This window comes from Onychostoma macrolepis, chromosome 07, assembly GCF_012432095.1.
Source record: "Onychostoma macrolepis isolate SWU-2019 chromosome 07, ASM1243209v1, whole genome shotgun sequence".
Lineage (NCBI taxonomy): Eukaryota > Metazoa > Chordata > Actinopteri > Cypriniformes > Cyprinidae > Onychostoma > Onychostoma macrolepis.
In genome coordinates this window covers 45,525,552-45,547,943 of record NC_081161.1, presented here as the reverse complement: position 1 = coordinate 45,547,943, position 22,392 = coordinate 45,525,552, and the positions used below count along the sequence as shown (strand labels likewise).

General features: G+C 37.2%; 1 protein-coding gene across 1 annotated transcript; it reads left to right on the top strand.

The window, feature by feature from the left end:
• Positions 1 to 1,325: 1,325 nt before the first annotated feature.
• Positions 1,326 to 10,566, top strand: LOC131544664 (peripheral plasma membrane protein CASK-like). The gene is given in 11 exon segments (XM_058783045.1): positions 1,326 to 1,674; positions 2,428 to 2,574; positions 2,670 to 2,739; positions 2,856 to 2,959; positions 3,703 to 3,766; positions 3,769 to 3,785; positions 3,998 to 4,059; positions 4,157 to 4,243; positions 4,331 to 4,385; positions 8,362 to 8,550; positions 8,647 to 10,566. Coding segments are annotated over 10 exon segments (1,674 nt in total). The 5' UTR covers positions 1,326 to 1,674; positions 2,428 to 2,439; the 3' UTR covers positions 9,538 to 10,566.
• The last annotated feature ends 11,826 nt before the right edge of the window (positions 10,567 to 22,392 follow it).

Here is a 22,392-nt window from a genome sequence, read left to right as displayed (position 1 = left end):
GGGTTTCTTTGGGACGGGGATGATGGTGGAGTGTTTGAAGCATGAAGGGACTTGCACAGCTCCAGTGATCTGTTGAAGATCTGTGTGTAGATGGGGGCCAGCTGGTCAGCACAGCTTTTTAGGCAGGTTGGTGACACACCGTCTGGGCCTGGTGCTTTCCTTCTTTTGTTCTTTCTGAAGAACTGGCGCACGTCATCTTCGCTGATCTGAATTGCAGGTGTGGGGGAGAGGGGGGTAGATGGAGGTGTTAATGGCTGTGTGGAGATGTGTTCAGGGTGGGTGTGGGGTGTTTTTTCAAACCTTCAGTAGAACTCATTCAGATCGTCTGCCAGTTGTTGATTCTCCAGAGTGCTGGTGGATGGTGTCTTGTAACTGGTGATATCTTTAATACCTTTCCACACTGAAGCAGAATCACTGGAAGAGAATTTGTTCCTTAGCTTGCCAGAATAATTCCTCTTTGCCACTCCGATCTCCTTTTCCAGTGTGTATTTGGCCTGTTTATACAACTTCATCCCCATTTCTGTAAGCATTGTTGTGTAAAAAGCAGTTAACTAACTATATAAAAAAAAATAGTAACATTTAAATGAACTGGTTTTATTCAAGTCAGAAATATAATTTAACATCACTGAACCAACCTATATACATTAGTTTATACCATCAAAACTCATTTTGATAGGTTAAATCAGGAAACAGCTCTTTAAGGTAACAGTTGCAGTTCAACACTTTTTAGAGTCGGTGATATTTCAGTTTAGGGACCAATTCTGACTATTAACTAGTTGTTTATGAGCATGCATATTACTAGCATATTGGCAGTTTATTAGTATTTATAAAGCACATAAATGCCTTATTCTGCATGAACATATTTTAGATCCCTTAATCCAGCCCATACCTAAACTTAACAGCTTCCTTATTAAATATCAATAAGGAGCAAATTAGGAGTTTATTGAAGCAAAATCCATAGTGAGAACTGTTCCCTTACAGTCTATGTGCATCATTGCAACCTTTGCATTTAAAGTATTTAAAGTACTTTAAGAATTTAAAGTAGCAGGGCAAGTCATTTGCCTCTTGTTTTAAGAGGCAAGTAGCCTAATATGCATATCATACAGAAGACTTTGAAAATCAAACAAAGATAAGAGAGTGAGGATTGTAGCTTTTTACATTGCTAAATACTCTCTTTAGTTGTTTTGACATGATTTTTTAAAATTCAATAGACTCGTAACAGATCCTTGTAATTCTCTTCCAAATCTGTAGGGGTCAGTCTCCTCGGGTGGAGAGAGTAAGACTCCAGGTATAAAGGACAAGGAAGAGAGTGGCAGACGGTAAGTTTCACATAGTGAACATGGTTGTTTGGCTCTTCAGCATGCTGTGGTTTTCTTTGAGAAACTATTTCGGCATTCATCAACGAATGCTGCATATATTGTTTGTATGAAGCGAACCTGAGGCTGTTTACTTCGGTTGGATTTGCTCCTAAAATAATTTTTCATTTTTGGGATTCCTTATTTGTGGATAGTTATTTTTCCTTTTGTGGTCTATACTTTTGCTTTGGGACATTTTTTTGGGACTTTTTGGTCCTCCAAATTTCTGCTCCATACAGAAAGACTGATTTTACATGGGTTTTTACAGCCCACTTTTGCCTCAACAAATGCCGTGTGTCGCTCTGCTAGTTTAAGGAAGGTAAAGGCCTCAACCCCAACTCAGTCATTTATTTCATCATTTGATCTTCATTTAGGTGGTGCTTACAAATACTGTCAGATCTCTGTGTAAGCTAAGAAAACACAAATTTAAGGAAAACAGTGACATCATGCTCAAAAGTATTACATGTCCAGTCTATAGGAATGCGTCTTTACTTCTTTACAAAGTGGCATTGCCAACTACTGGCCTAACATTAATTAATAGTGTTTTTAGTCATTTTCGTGGATCTGTATTAAGTTAATAAAAATACATAAATATTTTGGTCGTACCATTTTACTTTTTTAAATTATTATTATTAGTTTCTAATTAATAAATATATATGGACACACAGACATGTTTGTTTTTGTGAAAAGTGGGGACATCCCATATGCGTAATGGTGTTTATACTGTACAAACTGTATGTGCTATTGCCCTACACCAACCCTACACCTAACCCTACCCCTTACAGGAGACTTTGTGCTATTTCAGATTTTCAATACACTCCATTCTGTGTGATTTATAAGCGTTTTGAAAAGTGGGGACATGGGTCAATGTCCTGAAAAGTCACCTTCTCCTTGTAATATCTATGTCATTCCCTTGTTATTATACAAATTTATTTCCTCATTTGTCACAAAAATGCACACACACACACACACACACACACACACGTTTAGAACAGAATTGTCTTAATTAACATATTACTATTTGCTTAACAGTCTCCCTTTCCTTTCTCTCTTCTCAAATATTGCTTTGTAGAAACATTCAGAGATGGGCAACACACAGTACACACAGTCTGCTATAAAATATCCAGGCTACACATCAGTGAGTGAAGACGAGCAGATGATCCTGGTGAAAAATGAAGGCGGTGATCATTTTGTCATTAAAAAGTTCAACAATGGACAGGTAAAGCGTACATTTAAAGTTTGAATGATATTTAAAAGATTATATTTAATAAAAAAGAGAGGAATTCTGATACACAAGTGTCTGTCTGGTTTTAGGAAAATGATTTAAACCTTCTCGTACAACTCAGTCATCCACACATCATCCATCACAAGGAAGTCCTCACAGGTTGAAATAATCTTCAAAATTTATTCTGTTAACATGGTATATTTATTCACCCTTACCTTCAGTAATTTGATCACTTCAGTGATTTAAAATACAGTGATGATTGAATCTGCTTTCAGATCCTGACTGCTTGTATCTTGTACTGGAGCACTGTGAGGGTGGAGATCTCGCTCAGAAAATCAAACACAAAATACAGGCAGTAGATATATTTTCTGAGAATGAGGTACGGTATGTTTATAGATTTAAAGATAGTCAAAATTAACCCATCATCATGTAATATTATAATGATGCTAAACATCTGGTCGCCACTATAGAGCCCCAAATACCAGGACAGCCAATTAACTGCTAATAAAACCCATGACTTGCCCATTGTTTAAACTCACAGCATGGTGAAAATTGCAACAAGGTTACCATGCCAGGTCAGAGAAGCAGCATTAGGAAGTACACTGTAATACAAGCATTAAAGACAATAATAATTTGTTGTCTTTAAAAGACAAAAGATAATTTCTAGCGATTATCGCCGATTTGATTGCACAGATACTATTTAAACTAAACTGAGCTAGACAACGACATCTCTGAATTCAATAATGAAATGCCTTTAACTGAAAATTGAGTGTTTAATCTTATCATTATACATTACTGACACTCTATCCTTCAATTTGATACTGTTAAGTGCTTTGACACAATCTGTATTGTTAAAAGCGCTATATAAATAAAGGTGACTTGACTTAAAGACATTGGGAATAAGTCTATTCATGCAGATAATATTTAATAGGAAGTAGAATATGTATATACTTAAAATCTATTAATATAATAACTAATCATAAAAAACAATATTTACAGTGCTTTAAATTATGTATAATGTTCTGTTTATGTGATTTTATGTCACTGTGTCTTGCTTCATACATGTATTAAAAATGTTGCAAACATTTCTGATTTGTAAATTCACATTTTATTGATTTACAGATTCTGGACTGGACTGTGATGATTTGCATGGCATTAAAGTACCTGCATGATCAACAGATTCTACATAAAACCTGCAGCCAAAGGTACAAATGAGCCTAAAGTGTCATAGTGTACATTTATTCTTGGACAAAACAATGGAAGTTTCTCTGCAATTAATCTATTTTATATGTTGCCATGTAATAGTTGGAGGCTGTGTGAATAGATTGATTTTTGACTGATATTACTAACTCTTTTTGCAATCCACTCATTCCCAGCGGCCACAAACTTATAAAATATGTGTGTTTTCTTTTTAAAGAGCCTATTTTTCACTGCATGTGGAACCATTCGTCTTGGGGAGTTTGGAGAGATTAATGAATGGTATCGTGCAGCTTTACTTCAAAACAATGCACACCCTTCAGAAAGAAATAATGCATCAGTTCATATGATGAACATGATATGTACCGTGTATTTCTAGGTCCACTGATGCACACGCAACAGGAACTGAAGCTCTTGCATATGTTGCACCTGAGAATTTGAGTGGCAAACCTTATGATCAGAAGACGTAATAGAAGAATTGCAATGTTAACATGCTCTATATATATTTATATAGAGAGAGTTATACCTGTATAACATTTACTTTCTTTTTCAGTGAAATTTGGAGGTTGGGATGTGTCATCTATGAGCTGTGCAAGCTGAAGTGTGCAGTAAGATTTTTAATCCTTTGAATAACTAAATACATTGAGTTTGAAATATATTGCACAAATTTAATTTAAAGTACTTAGAAATGCCAAGACTGTACAATTTGTAATAATTCATACAAGTTGTCAAAATTGTAAGATATTGTACAATATTTTCACACACACAAAATAAGTAGTTTACTCTTATTAAGAAAATCAATCATATTTTCAAACCAATACAATGCAGGCAACCATTTTATCGAGCTCGCTTTCCAAGATTTTCTTTATAAAAGGAAATGCTTTCCATCTGGATAACACATTCCATATTCAGGGAAATAGATTAGATTAGATTAGATTCAACTTTATTGTCATTACACAAGTACAGGTACAGGGCAACGAAATGCAGTTTAGGTCTAACCAGAAGTGCAATAGTAGCAAGTGCAGTATATACAATGGTTGAATAAGTGCAGGACAAGGATATGTACTGAGTATATGTATAAATATATATAGAAAGATGGTTATTAATATAAACAGAATTTACAGGTGAATATGTGTAGTGAATAAATATACAGAAATTACAGGTGAATATGTATAGTGAATAAATATACAGATGGCTATTACTATAAGCAGAATTTACAGGTGATATGTACTATCAATATAATATATATACAGATGACTATTACTATAAACAAGGTGTAAAAGTGCAGTGGAAGTGATTGCGTATTACAATTAGACGACGGTGCAAAATGTTAATGTAAGCATTGATAATGTAACAACAGTCGGCAGTGCAAATGAGCATAATCCAATTTAGGTATGGTAGTGCAAGATACAAAAGTAAACAGTTGTTACTGTAATAAAATTTACATTCAGTAGTGCAAATAAGGCAGATGTGAGGTAGGAGAGAAGAGTTAATAATATATGAGGGAGTGGATCAACGGGGGTTAGAGTTCAGTAAAGAGACAGCTCTGGGGAAGAAACTGTTCTTTAGTCTGCTGGTCCTGGTCCGGAGGCACCTGAAACGCCTGCCGGAGGGCAGGAGAGAAAACAGTCTGTGGGCTGGGTGAGAGGAGTCCTTAAGGATGCTGCAAGCTCGATGCAGACAGCGTTTCCTCTGGATGTGTTTGATGGCAGGTAGTGGAGTCCCTGTGATGCGCTGGGCAGTTTTCACCACCCGCTGCAGTGCCTTGCGCTCCGCAACAGAGCAGCTCCCATACCATACTGTGACACAGTTGGTCAGGATGCTTTCTATTGCGCAGCGATAGAAGTTCACCAGGATAGCTGAGGAGAGCTGATTCTTCCTCAGTGTCCTCAGAAAGAAGAGGCGCTGGTGAGCCTTCTTGACCAGGCTGGAGGTGTTGGTTTTCCACAACATGTCCGCCGAGATGTGGATCCCCAGGAACTTGAAACTGGAGACACGCTCAACAGCCATTCCATTGATGTGGATGGTGTCGTGTGCCTCTTGACTCCTTCCTGAAGTCCACGATGAGCTCCTTCGTTTTGGTGGTGTTGAGGAGCAGGTTATTTTCAGTGCACCATGTGGCCAGGTGCTGGATCTCCTCCCTATAGGCAGTCTCATCGTTGTTACTGATGAGGCCAATCACCGTGGTGTCGTCTGCAAACTTGACGATGGAATTAGATCCATACACAGGCTTGCAGTCGGAGGTGAAGAGGGAGTAGAGAAACGGGCTTAGCACACAGCCCTGTGGTACACCAGTGTTAAGTGTGATGGATGTGGAGCAGGTGAATCCTGATCGAACATTCTGGGGTCTGTTGGTCAGGAAGTCCAAAATCCAGTTACACATTGAGGTATTGATGCCCAGGTCTCCAAGTTTGGCTATTAACTTGGTTGGGATGACAGTGTTGAATGCTGAGCTGAAGTCAACAAACAGCATACGTGCATAAGTGTTCTTATTGTCCAGGTGAGTGAGCACAGAGTGCAGTGCCATGGAAACTGCGTCCTCTGTGCTCCTATTGCTACGGTAGGCAAACTGGTGTGAGTCCAATGTGGATGGTAGAGAGTCTTTTAGGTGTTCCAGGACCAGCCGCTCAAAGCACTTCATGACGATGGGTGTGAGTGCTACAGGGCGGTAGTCATTAGGGCACCTCGGACTAGAGTGTTTTGGCACTGGCACAATGGAAGTGCATTTAAAGCATGTTGGTACGGCTGCTTGGGCAAGAGACAGGTTGAAAATGTCTGTAAAACCCCAGCGAGCTGCTCCGCACATGCCCTGAGAACACGACCAGGGATGTTGTCTGGTCCAGCAGCCTTGTGCGCGCTGATCCGGCTCAGTTCCTTGCAGACATCTGTGGAGGAGAGTATGATTGGTGGGTGGTCATCTGAGGGATTGAGCTTGGTGGCAGTTTCTCTGTTGTCTCTTTCAAAGCGAGCATAAAAGTAATTTAGCTCGTTCAGGAAGTTGACATCAGTGGCTGCGGGGGTGGAGTGGGTGGGTTTGTAGTCACTGATGGCCTGAATGCCCTGCCACATGCGTCGAGGGTCAGAGTTGGAAAAGTGTCCCTCTATCTTTAGCTTGTAGCAGTGCTTGGCCTTTTTGATGCCCCTCTTCAGGTTTGCTCTGGATGTGCTGTAGGCTTGTGCATCTCCTGATCTGAAGGCAGCGTTGCGTGACTTCAACAGGAGTCGCACTTCCTTGTTCATCAAGGCTTCTGATTTGGATATGTGGTGATCTGTTTCTGGGTTGTAACACTGTCAATGGTGATATTGATATGATCCAATACAGAGGAGGTGTAAGAGTCAATGTCTGTGTGAGCGCCACTGGTGGCTTGAGAAGCAAACATACTCCAGTCTGTGTGTAGAAACCTTTCCTGGAGTGTGGAATCTGCCCCCGCAGGCCACACCTTGATGGTCTTCACTGATGGCTTCACACGGTTGATGAGGGGTGCATATTTGGGGGTGAGGAACAAAGAAAGGTGATCTGACTGTCCCAGGTGGGGGAGGGGTGTCGCAACGTAAGCTCCAGCCATGTTTGTGTAAACATGGTCTAAGGTTTTGTTTCCTCTGGTGTGACAGGAAACTTGGGTAGCACTGACTTTAAGTTTGAGTGATTAAAGTCACCTGCAACAATAAAAGCCGCTTCCGGGTGATCAGTCTGTTGTTTACTGATGGCTGCGTGAAGTTCTTTCATAGCAAGCTTGGCATCAGCATCCGGGGGAATATAGGCTGCAGTTATAATGGTGGAAGTGAACTCCCGCGGTAGATAAAACGGTCTACATTTAACCATGAGAAACTCAAGGTTAGCTGAACAATGACTCCCAACAATAGCAGAGTTTGTGCACCAAGCTTTGTTAATGTAAATGCACAATCCACCACCTCTGGTCTTACCGGAGCCATCTAATGTTCTATCCGCCCGGAGTGTGTGGCGTCCCGCTAGCTCAATAGCGGTGTCCGGTATTCCGCTGTTTAACCAGGTTTCCGTGAAGATTAGGACGTTACAGTTCAAAAGTTCAAGAGTCGAATCTCCTCCATTTTGTTCACTAGCGACCGTACATTGGCAAGGAAAATGCTGGGTAAAGAGAGCCGGTGTGGTGTTAGCCTTAGCTTAGCTCTTAGTCCTCCGCGCTTCCCCCGCCTTTGTTTACGATCTCGACGCCGCCTGCGAGCACTTCCGCCCAGCCGGGTAGGGTGCATAGCCTCGGGTGTCCTAGCGATCTCAGGAAGGAGTCGAAGATTGTCCATAAAAGTGTCGGAAATTCGCAAACCGATATCCAAAAGCTCACAACGGGTGTACGATGTAAAGGCACAACTGTTCTGCACGAACAGGCCCGAGATGAGTAAGAAAAATACCGCAAAATTGCAAAATCTGGAGAGACCCAGAGCCTCGCGATGTACTCGCGCCGCCATCTTGGGTGAAATACAAATAATCTATATAATATTGCATTATATTTTCAAACAGTTGGTTGTTTTGTCTTTTTTGTATGAACTCATTGATACATTATTTTAAGATCCCACCGACTGGTTAACTCATATCGTTATTCCTTTTAGTTCACAGCAAGAAATCCAGTTGAGATTGTTAGCAGGATACTCAACTGCTCCTATGAAGCTCTTCCCAACACCTTTTCTGCGGACCTTCGTCAGCTTGTGAAAGATACACTTCAGAAGGATCAAGAGAAACGGCCGTCTGTCAATGAGATCTTGATGAGGCCTTTTATCATTAAACACCTTCATAAAATGGCAAGTTGGTTACTAATGTTTACATTTTACTTTTAGGAAATAAGAGTACATTTTTAAGACACTGGCATTGAATTGAACCATTTAATAATTTTTCAGAGCATACAAACTGTCGATGAGCTTTATAAGACTCTAGATGTACTGAGAAACCTGGCAGAAGATTTGGAGACGGTCCACTTCAACACAACCGTCAGCAGCCTCACAGGAGGTGTTGTGGGATTGGCTGGAGGAATCACATCTGTGGTGGGACTTATCCTGGCTCCCTTCACTCTCGGGGCGTCTCTGATAGTAACAGGAGTGGGAATCGGTACGGCAGTAGCTGGTGGAATAACAGCTGGTGTCAGCAACATAACAAACATGGTTAACCAGCATACCAACAGACAAAAGATTAAAATGATCATAACAGGGTTCCAGGAAAAAATTACCTCCATTATATGCTGCATCCAAAACATCTCAACAGCAGTGGAAACTCTAGAAAATGAGTTTTCAGCAAGCAATGAATCACTTTCCAATGCACAATCTGGGATGAGTGTTGGAGCTCGACTTGGACGAGGACTGGGAGGAATCCCGGAGCTTCTCCGTTTAACTCAAGTCATAAATGTAGGGAAAATCGCAGCTCAGGCTGCAAGAGCAGTTCGTGTGGCCGAGACGGTTACAGGGGTTTTATCTGCACTTTTCATAGCTGTTGACATCTTCTTTGTCTTTCTCGACTCGAAAGAAATCCACAACATCCGCAGAGATTACGTTTTAAAATCGAGTCAACCAGAACCCACCAGCAACCAAACGATAAGGTCGAATGACCAGACATCAAACAACAGCGACACCACAAACCTGCTGCCTTCAAACACTCAACAGGCAGAAGAGCTGAAGTCTGAGACCATGAAATTTGTGAAGAAAATAAAAGACACTACAGAGGAGCTTCAGATGATTCTGGATATGTTACGAGACTCACTGAGCCCAAACTCTGAGACGCCAAACACAGATAACTGAGAAAAACCAAAGGTGGAAGTTTGATATATTCAGTTCTTTCATCATAGATGTACGTTTTGATTGTATTAGTCTCTAGTGTTGTAGTACTCAAGTCATGTGTTAAAACATTTTTTTGAAGGTCTCGACAGCATTTGTACTCAGTCTTTTCTTGGTCTCAGACTAAGAGGACTCAGGATTTTATTTCACGAACGGTCAAGACCACAACTGTGGATATCACTAAATTGCTGGTGCATCGTTTGTGGTTTATTTGTTAACATCATTAATGTGATTGGACGTACAACTTACTGCTTCAAATGCAATCGGTAACTTATTTCTAATTTGATTTATTTGACACTGCTGTGCTGGATCAGAATTTAATAAGCTGTTTACTGAATATGAGCACGATTGTGATTTCTTGAATGAATCAGCTGCTTTCAACAAAGCGGTTGAATAAATGATTCTGTGACAGGTGATTTGCTGCCACCTAGCAAACTGGCAGTTTTAGTATCATATTGAAAAGTATAATTAATTTTTTTCATTATATTTCTACATAATTTTATTTTTTAAAACATTTCAACAATATTTATGCAGTTGTTACTATATTAATTCAGATTCAACTTCTGTGCCACCACTGCAGGGTAAAGATGAATTTTGTTGTTAGTGATTTCATTTGATTGATAACTTTTTAAAGTGTCTTACTGTTGTAATTGTATTTAATGATTAAAAACAAGACATTTCTCCAGCAGTAATGTGGATCTTATTTTGATGAGGAGTTTGGTTTGGTCTTGACTATACACTAGCGGTAGCAAAGCTTAGGTAATGGGGTTTATAATAATGAAGTGTCTAAACCATTGAGTAATGCTCAGAGAAAGCTCACTTCACTGCCAATTAATAATGTTAAGAATGTGTTTTGGGAATTTTTGCCTTTATTAATTTGATGTTTTGAAAATCTTGTTTTTCTGTAAGCGGGTCTTTGTAAATGGCTGCTTTTTTTTTTTCCTACATACAGTACACTTGAACTGAAATAAATGCGAACCTTGGTATTTTCAATTCAGTCCACTCTATTTTATTAAATTCACAATAAACAGCTTAAATAGCGTAGTTTAATTGACTATGATTACTTTTCAGACATTTCAGATAGAAATAGAAACCATGACAGAAGTTCTAGAGGTTTCCCTTAAAAACACCATACAAACATTACAAACCAATAACCAGTAGTTCAGATTCAATGAGTAATGCATAAAAACATTCTCTTACAGCATTTTGAGAGGTCGCTCTTTGCTCTTGCACTGACGCTTGCGTTTATTCCTGTTTATTTTCCTTGCATTGATCGAAACAGCTGAAACAAGCAAATACAATAATATTGGCATTTTGCAGGAGTAATTTATACAAAAAAGCAACACAACATCTGCCTATTGAACAACATTACAAATTAAGACTAACATCTTATATAACTTAAATCTACTCATAAATCAAACAATGCACTGCATTAAAGACCAAGATACACAAAATATAAATCACACCATTGACTTCTCAACCCGCAGACGTGTACAGTTTGAACACTTTTTGCTTTTTACATAATACAGAAAAAACTAGTCATTAAAACATACAATCCTGACATTTCTTTTGTCTCGAAAATAAATTATGATCAATAATACCTATAAATAGTTCATATTTCCACACATAGTTCATAAAGACAAGGAGTAAATATGTTCCAGTTGTACTCATGCCAGAGTAAAATTAAAACACTCATCCTTAATGCTATAAAATATCTCAATTAACAAATGTTAAATGTTAAAATTATTTCAAAGTTGTAATTTTACCAGAAAAGTTGTTCCAGCTCTTCAGTGTATTAATTCTTCAGTATATACATTACATCACAACTTACTATACAATAGCGTGACATCGTATGGCATTACAAGGCCAGCTTAAATCAGGCTGAATTATGCCTGCTCTGACCCACCTCAGCCACTTACATCAAAGTATACAGAGCAATTACAAAATGCAGTGTTAATATATTTATGCCACCTCTGAGCCGCATTAATCAGTCTGTGTATAGTAGAGTTGGGGTACTCGAACTCGGACTCGGACTCGAGTGCAATTATGAATGAACTCGGACTTGTCTGACTTGTCTTAGCTGGATCCAAGATGGCGGCGCGATCAGATGCAGCGGCTGCTCCAGGTCCCAAAGAGGGTGCTTTTTTGTCTTTTAATGTCGTCTGTTCGTCTCCAAATAGTGTAAATTTACCGCTAGTTCATAAGGAAATCACTCCAAAGTGTATAGGTTTATATTGTCTTACTCCATTGTTGTATGCCTGTATTTATGTAGCACCGTGGTCCTGTGAGGCACGACATTTCATTCCACTGTATGCCCCCGCATGTAGCGGAATGACAATAAAGCTCAACTTGACTTGACTTGACTTGTCACGTACTCTGATGAATTTGCACTCGAACTTGTCACAGACTCTGACATTTTGGACTCGAGAATTTTGCCGAGTACAGTAGAGTTTGCATTATGTGTAACATAAAAAAATATATATATAAAATATATAAATTAAATATATATATATATATATACAATGTTACTTGCCTTCTCGGCACCACACCAGCAGGCAGCAGTAACGTTAGACTTGCGCAAACCGTAAATCCCCGAATTTGGCGCCTCACATCTGCACACAGCAGCAGACCATGTCATCAAAGTCAGCAACAATTAGTTTTGCTTATGAAAATCACAAGGAATTTATTTGCAAGGCATCCCAATAACATTAGCTTACTAATGCTGGGCGATATGACAATATGTCAACAGAATATAGGCTAATATACATATCTCGGCATGCAGTGTTTGACATTAATACCCGCTAATTGCGGGTGGATTTCAGCAGCGGCTTTGAGGCCATATATATATTGTTAACATTATATCGACAAAATAACACAATCCGAATGAGGACTATTGCAAATTTATTCTGATTTTATACAAAAGTTAAATAAACGAGTAGTTAAAGGGACACAAAATATTGATTACTCTTTTTGCTGTTTTTATTCATTAATTCAAGAGTGCCAGAAAGACCAGAACAGTTGTGCATCTGATCTGAGCAACATAACGTTTAAAAATGTTTCTTGTCATTGATAGACAGATAAGTAAAAGTAATGAAGCATTAAGCTTGTTGTTATGACTACTAGTTATTTTCTGTTTTCTGCATCCTCTGTAAATGTGGGACAGGGGCATCAAATAATTGAAGTGTCAGTTGTTGAACTGGAAGACACAATAAAGATATAATAATGAAATAGGTTAATTTGTTTTTTTTATTGCCATTGGTTTGTAAAAGTTCAAATATTAATTTAATGGCTAAGTTTTGAGATTAAAAGTTCAATAATAATAAAAAGGTCGATTGTATTTTCAATATTTTTTTCCAGTATAATTCAGTTTCTGGACTCGACCGGACTCGACTCGGACTTGAACATTAAGGACTCGGACTTGAGTCCATCTCGGCACCTTTTGGACTCGGACTCGGACTAAATAGGTTACGGACTTGGTCTCGACTCGGACTCGACAAAGGTGGACTCGAACCCAACACTAGTGTATAGCCACCTAAATGCCAATACAGAAGGGCTTCTCTGTCACCTTTGCAGTGTACATTTGGCGCAAGAGTTAAAAAGCCTCTTTATCTCTTCTAATCATAGCCCTTACTATCAACAGTACCCAGCTGACCAGCACACATATTATTATTATTATTATTATTTATTTTTAAATATAGGCTATATAAACTGTATATTAACCTTAGAGAACACCATGTTATAAAATAAGTCTTTTTTTCCCCTACAGAGCACAGACTAAAGAACACAAACATCAAAGTTCAGTTTTACTGTCATAAAAGAGCATACAAGAAGCTATTCAATGTTGAATGGAGGTGAAATGAAACTCTTGGACTTCTTTTGAAATCTTTGGTTTAGTGAATCACATGCCCTTTCAATCGAAGTTGAAGTTACTGTGCATGTGTTGAACAGAAATATGGGACAGGTGTGATGCACACGCAAGTTACTTATGTTTCAACTGTCCCTTTGGTCCCTACACTACCCAAATAAATCATCCAGTGACGAAAACACAAAAATGTTCTACAAAAACTATATATGTCCTAATTTCACTTTTCTGCTGGTTTCATTTCTCTCATTTACCTTCGTTACTCCGTGCTTCTGTAAATTCGTCCATCTGTGATCGTCTTCTGCGGTTAAGGCCAGAAGGGAGACAGCTGTAGCTCTACTGGGCATGCGCACATCAATGCAGCGTAATTTTTGTCACACTGTACACCAATGATTACTATTTTTGCATTGTTGTAAGGGGTATAGGTGTAGACGTTAATAAAACACAATCTAATAGGTATAAAGTTTAACTTCATTGTTAGTTTCTGGTCGGAGCAGTATCCCTTCTAGCCACAACTAAGGGTGGGCGGATCGATCCTAATATCGATAATATCGATACCAACGTTGGTATCGGTATCGGATCGATACTAGCCTGATTAGGTCGATACTTTAGGTTAATTTTCTCTCCTCTACACTTAATATATTGCTTAATACATTCAACAAATAATAGACATATCTGTGTGTTTATATACCTCTCTTTTCACGTCTCGTATGCAAACATTACTGCTCCTCCCCTGCTTTAGTGTTTTGTTATGACATCATGTGACTCAACGGCTCCAAGCCCAAGCGGATATTATTAGCTACAGCCAGAGATGGAACGGTAGAAATTCGCTACTGTGGCAACAGCACCAAACTTATTCACCTTTTTTTAATGTGGAAGTAAGCTTTTTTCATAGACTAAATGTGCGAGACTTCCACTTCATTAGGCACGGTAGGGAAATCATGAGAAAAATAACAGTGCTTCTTGAAAGAAAAGGGTTGCTAACTAAAAATGACAAGAGTTTATGTAAAATTAATTAAAAGAAACTAAAAGTAATTAATATTCTCACTTACCAATGTAATCGTCGTTCTCTCGAGCGCTGAGCGCATTCAGCGCACCGTGAACCGATGAAGTTTAAACAGCGGAGCTCGCGCGCTTTTAGTGATCACTCTCGCGAGAGGCGCGCGACTGAAATGCGGCGCTGTGCAGACGAGACAAAACTGATCAGCGCATAGATACACATTAAAGTTGTTTGCCGTTTATGCCAAAGATCATTTTATGCATCTGTTTGGAGGGATGAGTTACAAGAATAGCCTTTTTAAATGAAACACTGAAACTCCATATGAGTATGTTGCTCGTCAATAAAAGAGCTGCATGGCATCTTACATCACATGATAACTAAAGAACTTGCAATCATGTTAGTGTGCAGATTAAATAGAAGACTAGCTTGTACCTTTTAATAAATAGATACAACTGTCCAGATTGCTATACATTGCTAGTACACATGTATTTATACCTGATCAGTTTGTTGGTATAATAGGTTGATTCAGTGCAGATGTAAATTTTAAGTTTATTTTCTTCAGAATAAAGGTGTGTCAAAGTAAAATGGAAATAAAAACACAAATATAATGTAGTATAATCATTTTAAATAGCCTAATGTGTAAACATATGTAAAGCACGGTTCAGCCCAAAGAACCCTTTTGTGCCAAAAAGGGTTATTTCTCCTTATATAGAACCTTTTTGGCATAAATAGTTCTTTGGAGTTGAGTAAAGAACCCTAGGGTTCTATATAGAACCCCAAAGAACCTTTTTTTAGGTTGTTTATTTGTTTATTTGATGTTTATTTGAGGACTCTGGGCTGGGGCGTACATGATGCACGCATAACACTCACCTTAAAGGCAATCAAAATGATTTCACAAAAGTAGATGCATTAATAAATTTGTCAGATGCTTTTATTTCAAGCGACTTACATTGCATTTAAGCTATACAGTTGATCAGTTAATTTTATAAAACCAAACTGAGCTCTGTAAAGAAAGCTTTTATTGAGAAGCTTCTGGAATTATATCCAGTTTAAACATGCATGTGGCATAGCAACATTAATTAATGGTGAAAATTTCTATTTAGTACAACCTCTGCCTATGGTTCACAGGTCTGACCACGTTGTGATGGTTGCCAGTAAATCTGTTTCTCATAGTGAACAGGCAAACATTGGTTATCAATGACCTGACAGGCAACAGTCACATAATATTTATTGTTATGAGGTTTTTTAACTTCACACTGTCCATTTCTCAAAGAACTTTGAACAATGTACACAGTGAACCTTTCCGTACTGATGCACAAGTGTCCCGTGTCTCTGGTTCCTCGTCCGTTGCAGATTCTTATAATGCTATTGGTGTATAATTGAGGGAGGAAGGACTGGGAACTTTTTCTGCCGCAAAGACGCTTTCTTTTTAGATAGTCTGCCCAAGCCCATTCACTGTTCATGTCAAATTCCTCTGAGAGAATATGTCGGTGATTAAAGATATTATATGCGTTGTTATTCTGAGATCTCTGGCAAGGATATTCCCAGTTAGAAAACAGACCCTGTTTGTCACGGCTTAATGTGGCATTATCCAATCCATCAGTGAACACCAGAGTCATGAGGAGCACGAGGAAAACCTCCATTTTCATCCTGGAAACATATGAAGGACAGATGATTATAGCTGAACAGATATAGATACCAGCTTAAATGAAACCTGTAATTGCATTTACTAGAATTAGTGTTTGGTTCAGCAGGCTAATTAGCAAGAGGCTCTTAGCATTTGATGTTGTTAGTCATTGTTTGTCTCATAGTAGATTGTATTTGAGTAATTTTAGCACATTGGTCAACATTACATTGTTTTAATTCTGCTTATATATATTTTGCTCATTGCATTCTGTTTCTTAAATAATTTTTGCTGCAAAGACTAAGGAGATCCACCAATAGCTTTGTAACTTTTCATTAGTATGCAATATTAGAATGTTAATTCTTAGTGCTCTGTGATCAAATTCAAATTCACTGTCAAAGAAATGGTTTTAAATATCAAGGTTTGTAAGTCTTGAACCAATCTGAGCCAGTTTTGTAGAAGATTTGTACGACGGCGTTTTAGTGCCACCTTAATAAATAAAAAAAAAATCAAAGATTACGAGAATAAAGTCGAAACTACGAGAATAAAGTCGAAATGTTTCGAGAATAAAGTCGAAATGTTTCGAGAATAAAGTCGAAATGTTACGAGAATAAAGTCGAAATGTTTCGAGAATAAAGTCGAAATGTTTCGAGAATAAAGTCGAAATATTACGAGAATAAAGTCGAAATATTACGAGAATAAAGTCGAAATGTTTCGAGAATAAAGTCGAAATGTTTCGATCATTTAAATCGTAGAAATTAAAGTTATAATATTTTGAGAGTATAGCCTATATCGCGCATGCAAATAGCCCGCGTTGAGAGCACCGGGAGAAGTTGCAGGCCACCGGAATTGATTTGAATATTGTTGCGTCCGAGCGGCCGCATCATCTTACTGGGATGTCAATTTTAAGGACTCGCGGGAACAGCTTAATATCAAGAATATGATATTTATTAACAGACTGAACAGGAACAACTGTTTATCTTAACATCAGCTCTAGCTCTCTTATTTAACCCTTTTTTAATACACTACAAATATAGCTATGTAGGATTATTAGCAGAAATCATATCATGTCTCATACTCGCGGGGACAGTATGCTTGGAAATAATATTTAATGCATTCCATTGCATTCATTATTTGTAGTGCGTCAGCCACACAATAGCAATAGCTTAAGCTTGTGCTTTTAGTGCTTTTAATATAAAACAAAGTCTCAGCTTTCAAAATCAGTTTTATAACGAAACACAAATTATGTGTCTTACAATAATGTGATTTTCAAGCTCTTTAATGTGGCGTGACAGATCGCTGTATTTATGTGAATAAATTCATTAAATTATTGTGAAAATTCCACCTACTCCGCAAAAACGTCCCAAACTTTCACTCCTCACAGAGCCTGTTTAATTAAACAGCAATAAAACGTTCTAAAGGTTGAAGTGGACTCAAATTTGTTAACATATGTTATATTGCTGTCTTTTCTGCTGTAAACGTTAAGTGCCTATTCACAAACTGTTTTATTCATGGTATACTGTAAATGAGGACATAATATTTAACGTCTTCCATTCATTATATGATACCAGTAATCACAACAATTTTGTGCTTTGTTGCTTTACACACAGCTCAGCTTTCAAATTCTGCCAGTTTTATAACGAAATACAAATTATAAATGTGTTTTTGCTCTTTATTTCAAGTTTATAGCAAGATATAAATTGAAGGAACATCATAAGGCATAAAAAAAAAAGTTTAGCCTAATTTATAATGAAAATGTCTCGTCGTTTGTTATTGTAATCTGAAAGATGATTGACTCACATGCCGCTTAACAAACACATTATTGCAATATAGCCTACATATTGTTTGTATTTCGCTATAAAACTGACAGATTTTGAAAACTGAGATTTGGAATATCTCCCGGTGCTCCCAATCCGGGCCATTTGCATGAACAAAAGGATATATATAACTATATAATCTTTATTCTCAAAACACTTCGACTTTAATCTCGTAATATTTCGACTTTATTCTCGTAGTGTTTCGACTTTATTCTCGTAGTGTTTCGACTTTATTCTCGTAGTGTTTCGACTTTATTCTCGTAATGTTTCGACTTTATTCTCGTAATATTTTGACTTTATTCTCGTAGTGTTTCGACTTTATTCTCGTAATGTTTCGACTTTATTCTTGTAATATTTCGACTTTATTCTCGTAATATTTCGACTTTATTCTCGTAGTTTCGACTTTATTCTCGAAATATTACGACTTTAATCTCTAATCTTAGATTTTTTTTATTTATTAAGGTGGCACTAAAACACCGTCGTAAAAACGCCGTCGTAGATTTGAAACTATGTATTAAAACAAACAAACACAAAAACAAACAAACAGTAAATCAGTTTAAAATAGTGATAGGTTTTATAATAAGTTTCATATCATTGATATATCAAAAAGATATTAATATTATTTATGATTAATTTAATATTCATTTAATTAAAAAACTTAATTTTTGAAGTTTTAAGATTTGAACTGTTTTAAATGGTTTTGACCAGCACAGCCTAAAAATTATTTAAAATTTATTAAAGGGGTCATATGACGTTGCTAAAAAGAACATTATTTTGTGTATTTTGTGAAATACAATGTGTTTATACGGTTTAAGGTTCAAAAAACACGTTATTTTCCTCATACTGTACATTATTGTTGCTCCTCTCTGCCCCGCTTTCTGAAACGCGATTTTTACAAAGCTCATCGTTCTGAGAAGTGAGGCATGCTCTGATTGGCCAGCTATCCAGTGCGTTGTGATTGGCCGAATACCTCAAGCGTGTGACGGAAATGTTACGCCCTTTACCATGTTGCAATGCTGTGTCCCGGCGCGACGAGACAAAAAAAAAAAAAAAAAACCCATTACAAACGAGGCATTTGTTGCATCCACTGAGGACATAATTACTGATTATAATGACTCATACGGTCTTTTTACACGTTGTGTCGCGCCGCGTAAACATAACACCATGTCTGCATTTGTGATCGGAGAAACGACAAACAACATGCACTACTCTACACTGCTCAAAGCTCGCGTTTGAATAGTCAGTGGCAAATTCTTTAAATATGAAAAGGTACTTACAGGCTGTGATTCAGAAGCACCAGACTTGGAATTGCCCCACTTTATAGTGTTCACAGCCATTCATAGTGTTCACATTGTAGGCTACTCTCTCAGGTTCAGGAAATAGTCCTCCATAAAATGTGCTGCACACACTCGAATATTTGCGTTGTACTGTTCTGGAACAGTGTTGTAAATATAACTTAACCACTGATTTCCAGTTGTGTACTCATTTGGAAGGCCAGACAAAGTAGTTTTGCTTTCACAACGAAACACACAGCGTCTCCACGACATGGCGGCGGCAGCAACAATACTACACCGAGAATAAAAGTTACGCCTTCTTTCTTTGCGTATACATTTGTGCGGTGTTATGCAAATCTTCCCACACCGTGATGTAGACATGTGGGGGTGGGTTTGAAAGAGCCATTTTAGGAAGACGTGGCTGAGTCCTAACTTTTATAAAGAATATCTATTTGGGTTTGAGACTTTAATCTTTGCAACTTTACAGATCTTATACGTATATGCACAAACAGCTTGTAACACTCCAAAGACAAAGGAAAACATGTAATCACATCATACGACCCCTTTAAAGGTCAGATTAATGCTGTTGAATGAGTTTTAAAATAAAGTACATTCAACAAAATTTGCACATAATTGTCAAAATAGCAAAACACACGTTTACCACGTCATAGTTCAGTTTAGTACACTTTCTAACTTCATTATAACAAAGGCACAAAATAGTGCCAGATTACATGTTTAGTTCATGAGAACTTAAAACTGGAATTGCTGTTTAGATGTTAACTAGTCTCACTTCCCTCTGAAATACTGGTTAGTGAAAAGTATAGTGTGAAACTGTGTTTCTTCTTATGCCGACAGTTTGTGTTTGACATGAGCATTCGCTGCAATGCAACATCATATAATTATTTTTTTTCTAATTAAGTCAAACAAAAGACTAAACTTTTATTACTAAACTAACTCTAACTAAAGCTTTTGCATAAGCGTAATATCTTGATGTGAAGAATGAGATGCAACAGAATATCCTTCAGATTCTGAACTTGAGAGTTTACATATTAAAGTTCATTTGTACTGTATGCAGATTTACCTTTGTGTTGTTCTTGAGTTTGTGTGAATGAAGGAGTCTGGATGAGTCTGAGCTGAAGATCAGAAAGTGTCTGAGATGCTCACTGGACTGATATTTAATGACTTGAAGAAAGGTGGGTGTGAACATGTATCACAAGCACATTTCCTGCTTTCAAACTAAACTTAGTGCATTTTTTATTACATCTTTGTGATTCTGCTCTTAGTAAATTTACCTTCACCATATCACCAAAAAAAAAAAGAGAGAATGAATCACAGTCGCCTGTTATGAACAGTCATGTGAATCTCCTATAGCTGACACTTCAGAGCATGAAGAAAAGTGACGTCACTGACTGGATTTACATCCGAATCGTCATCATGTCCAATGATAATAAATAATGTTGATTTCAAAAACAATGAAAGTCAAAATGAAAATTATTATTCACTAAAGTAAGTATTTAAAGTAAGTATTACTCGTTCTCTAGCCTTCAATAATAATAATAAAAAAATATTCTTTACCAGTCGACTGAATAAAAGAAGAATCACTGATGTCACTTCTGAGATAATGTCATATTTCCTCAAATTATTAAAAGAAATTAGTCTTATTGATGGGCTTATTAGAATTACTAACCAATTATTCCAGGCATTTCTGTTTACCGTATGTCTGAAATAAAGAAATAACATGACATGAGTACTGAGGGAGTGAAGCATCAAGGAAATTTGGTGTTTTGTCTTAATGATTTTTATGTAATTTCATCTGGCTGTACAATAAAAATGTAATATGTTCTCCCTGAACTGACTCTAATTGGTGCATTAAACACATGCAATGCAAACTATACGATTGATGAACAATCACAGAAAACAGTATATGAGTATATGAAGATGCTTCATGAACTAATAGATAAACCTTACGCACCACCGTTTGTGGGAGCAGAATAATTATAAATTTAATTATTGCAGAAAAATTAAAGGAACTGATTTTAAATTAAATGTATTTGAATAGGTCTCCGTTTTATTTAATATGAAGTAGACTAAGTCTGGTGACTCTCTTGTGACATTAATGTACATTTCAAGCTTTTAAGAGCCTCAAAAATGGGCATGGGTGAAACATCTATAGTGTTTTTTTATTTATTTATTTATTGAAAATTAGCAATATACTGTATGCATCGACAATATGCCCAGTTACTTCTGAATGGCCTCTGATTGAGAGAGATGCACTTCACAGCCAGCCTTTGTTCCTTTGACTCATTAACAGGTCAGATATATAATAAAAAGTAATACATGATCGCAAAGATTCAAAAGGCATCAAAAATAAATTATTCTGCCTTCCTCAGCAAAATCACAATAATGTAGGATTTGACATATGAATTCATGAACTCCATGTAAAGACTTTTGACTTCTTTGCTTAACAACTTTGCCATTATGACCGTCATTACAAACTGAAAACAAAAGTGAGTGCAATGGCCTGAATTACCGAAAACATATTTATAGGGGAAAAAAAGACCACATCAGACGGTTTAATTTCTCTGTGGAGAAACAAAGCATCTCTTAACAGACAACATAAGACATGATACATTATTATTTTTCATCTTGTTTTGTCATAACAAATTTAATATATATATATATATATATATATAGAATAGAATAGATATTCCAGTACAAACAAACATTAGCTATTACTTAAGTATTATAATACGTGTTACTTAAAGCAATTAGTTTATATTGACAATGGCCAAATTAAATGTATAAGTAAGTAAATACTGCATCTGTGGCCTTGTACCCATGACCCAATCGTGTTGATATAATGTCCAGAAGCATGACAGTGAGTTTGATATAACTGATATTTGATATAACAAGGATGTTGATCCAGGAACATGTTGCACTTGGTGAAATCACACTCACCGTCTGTCGGTCTATAATAATAACTATAAGCCATGACTTGAGTAACAAACAAACGATCTAACAAACAAATAAATAAAGTCTCTATTCAGAGAACTGTGAGAATTATGGAATTTTGAGTCGTAATCAATCCTTTATGGGTTAGAATTTGATTTATGCATTGGCTCAGATAGGTTAGGGACTGAACATAAATTCAGGAAATCGGTGCCCTAAAAGTGGTGAATAAATAGTTTAAATATGATATTCTGTACCTGAAAGCGTCTACAACTGATATCATGTTATGCCTG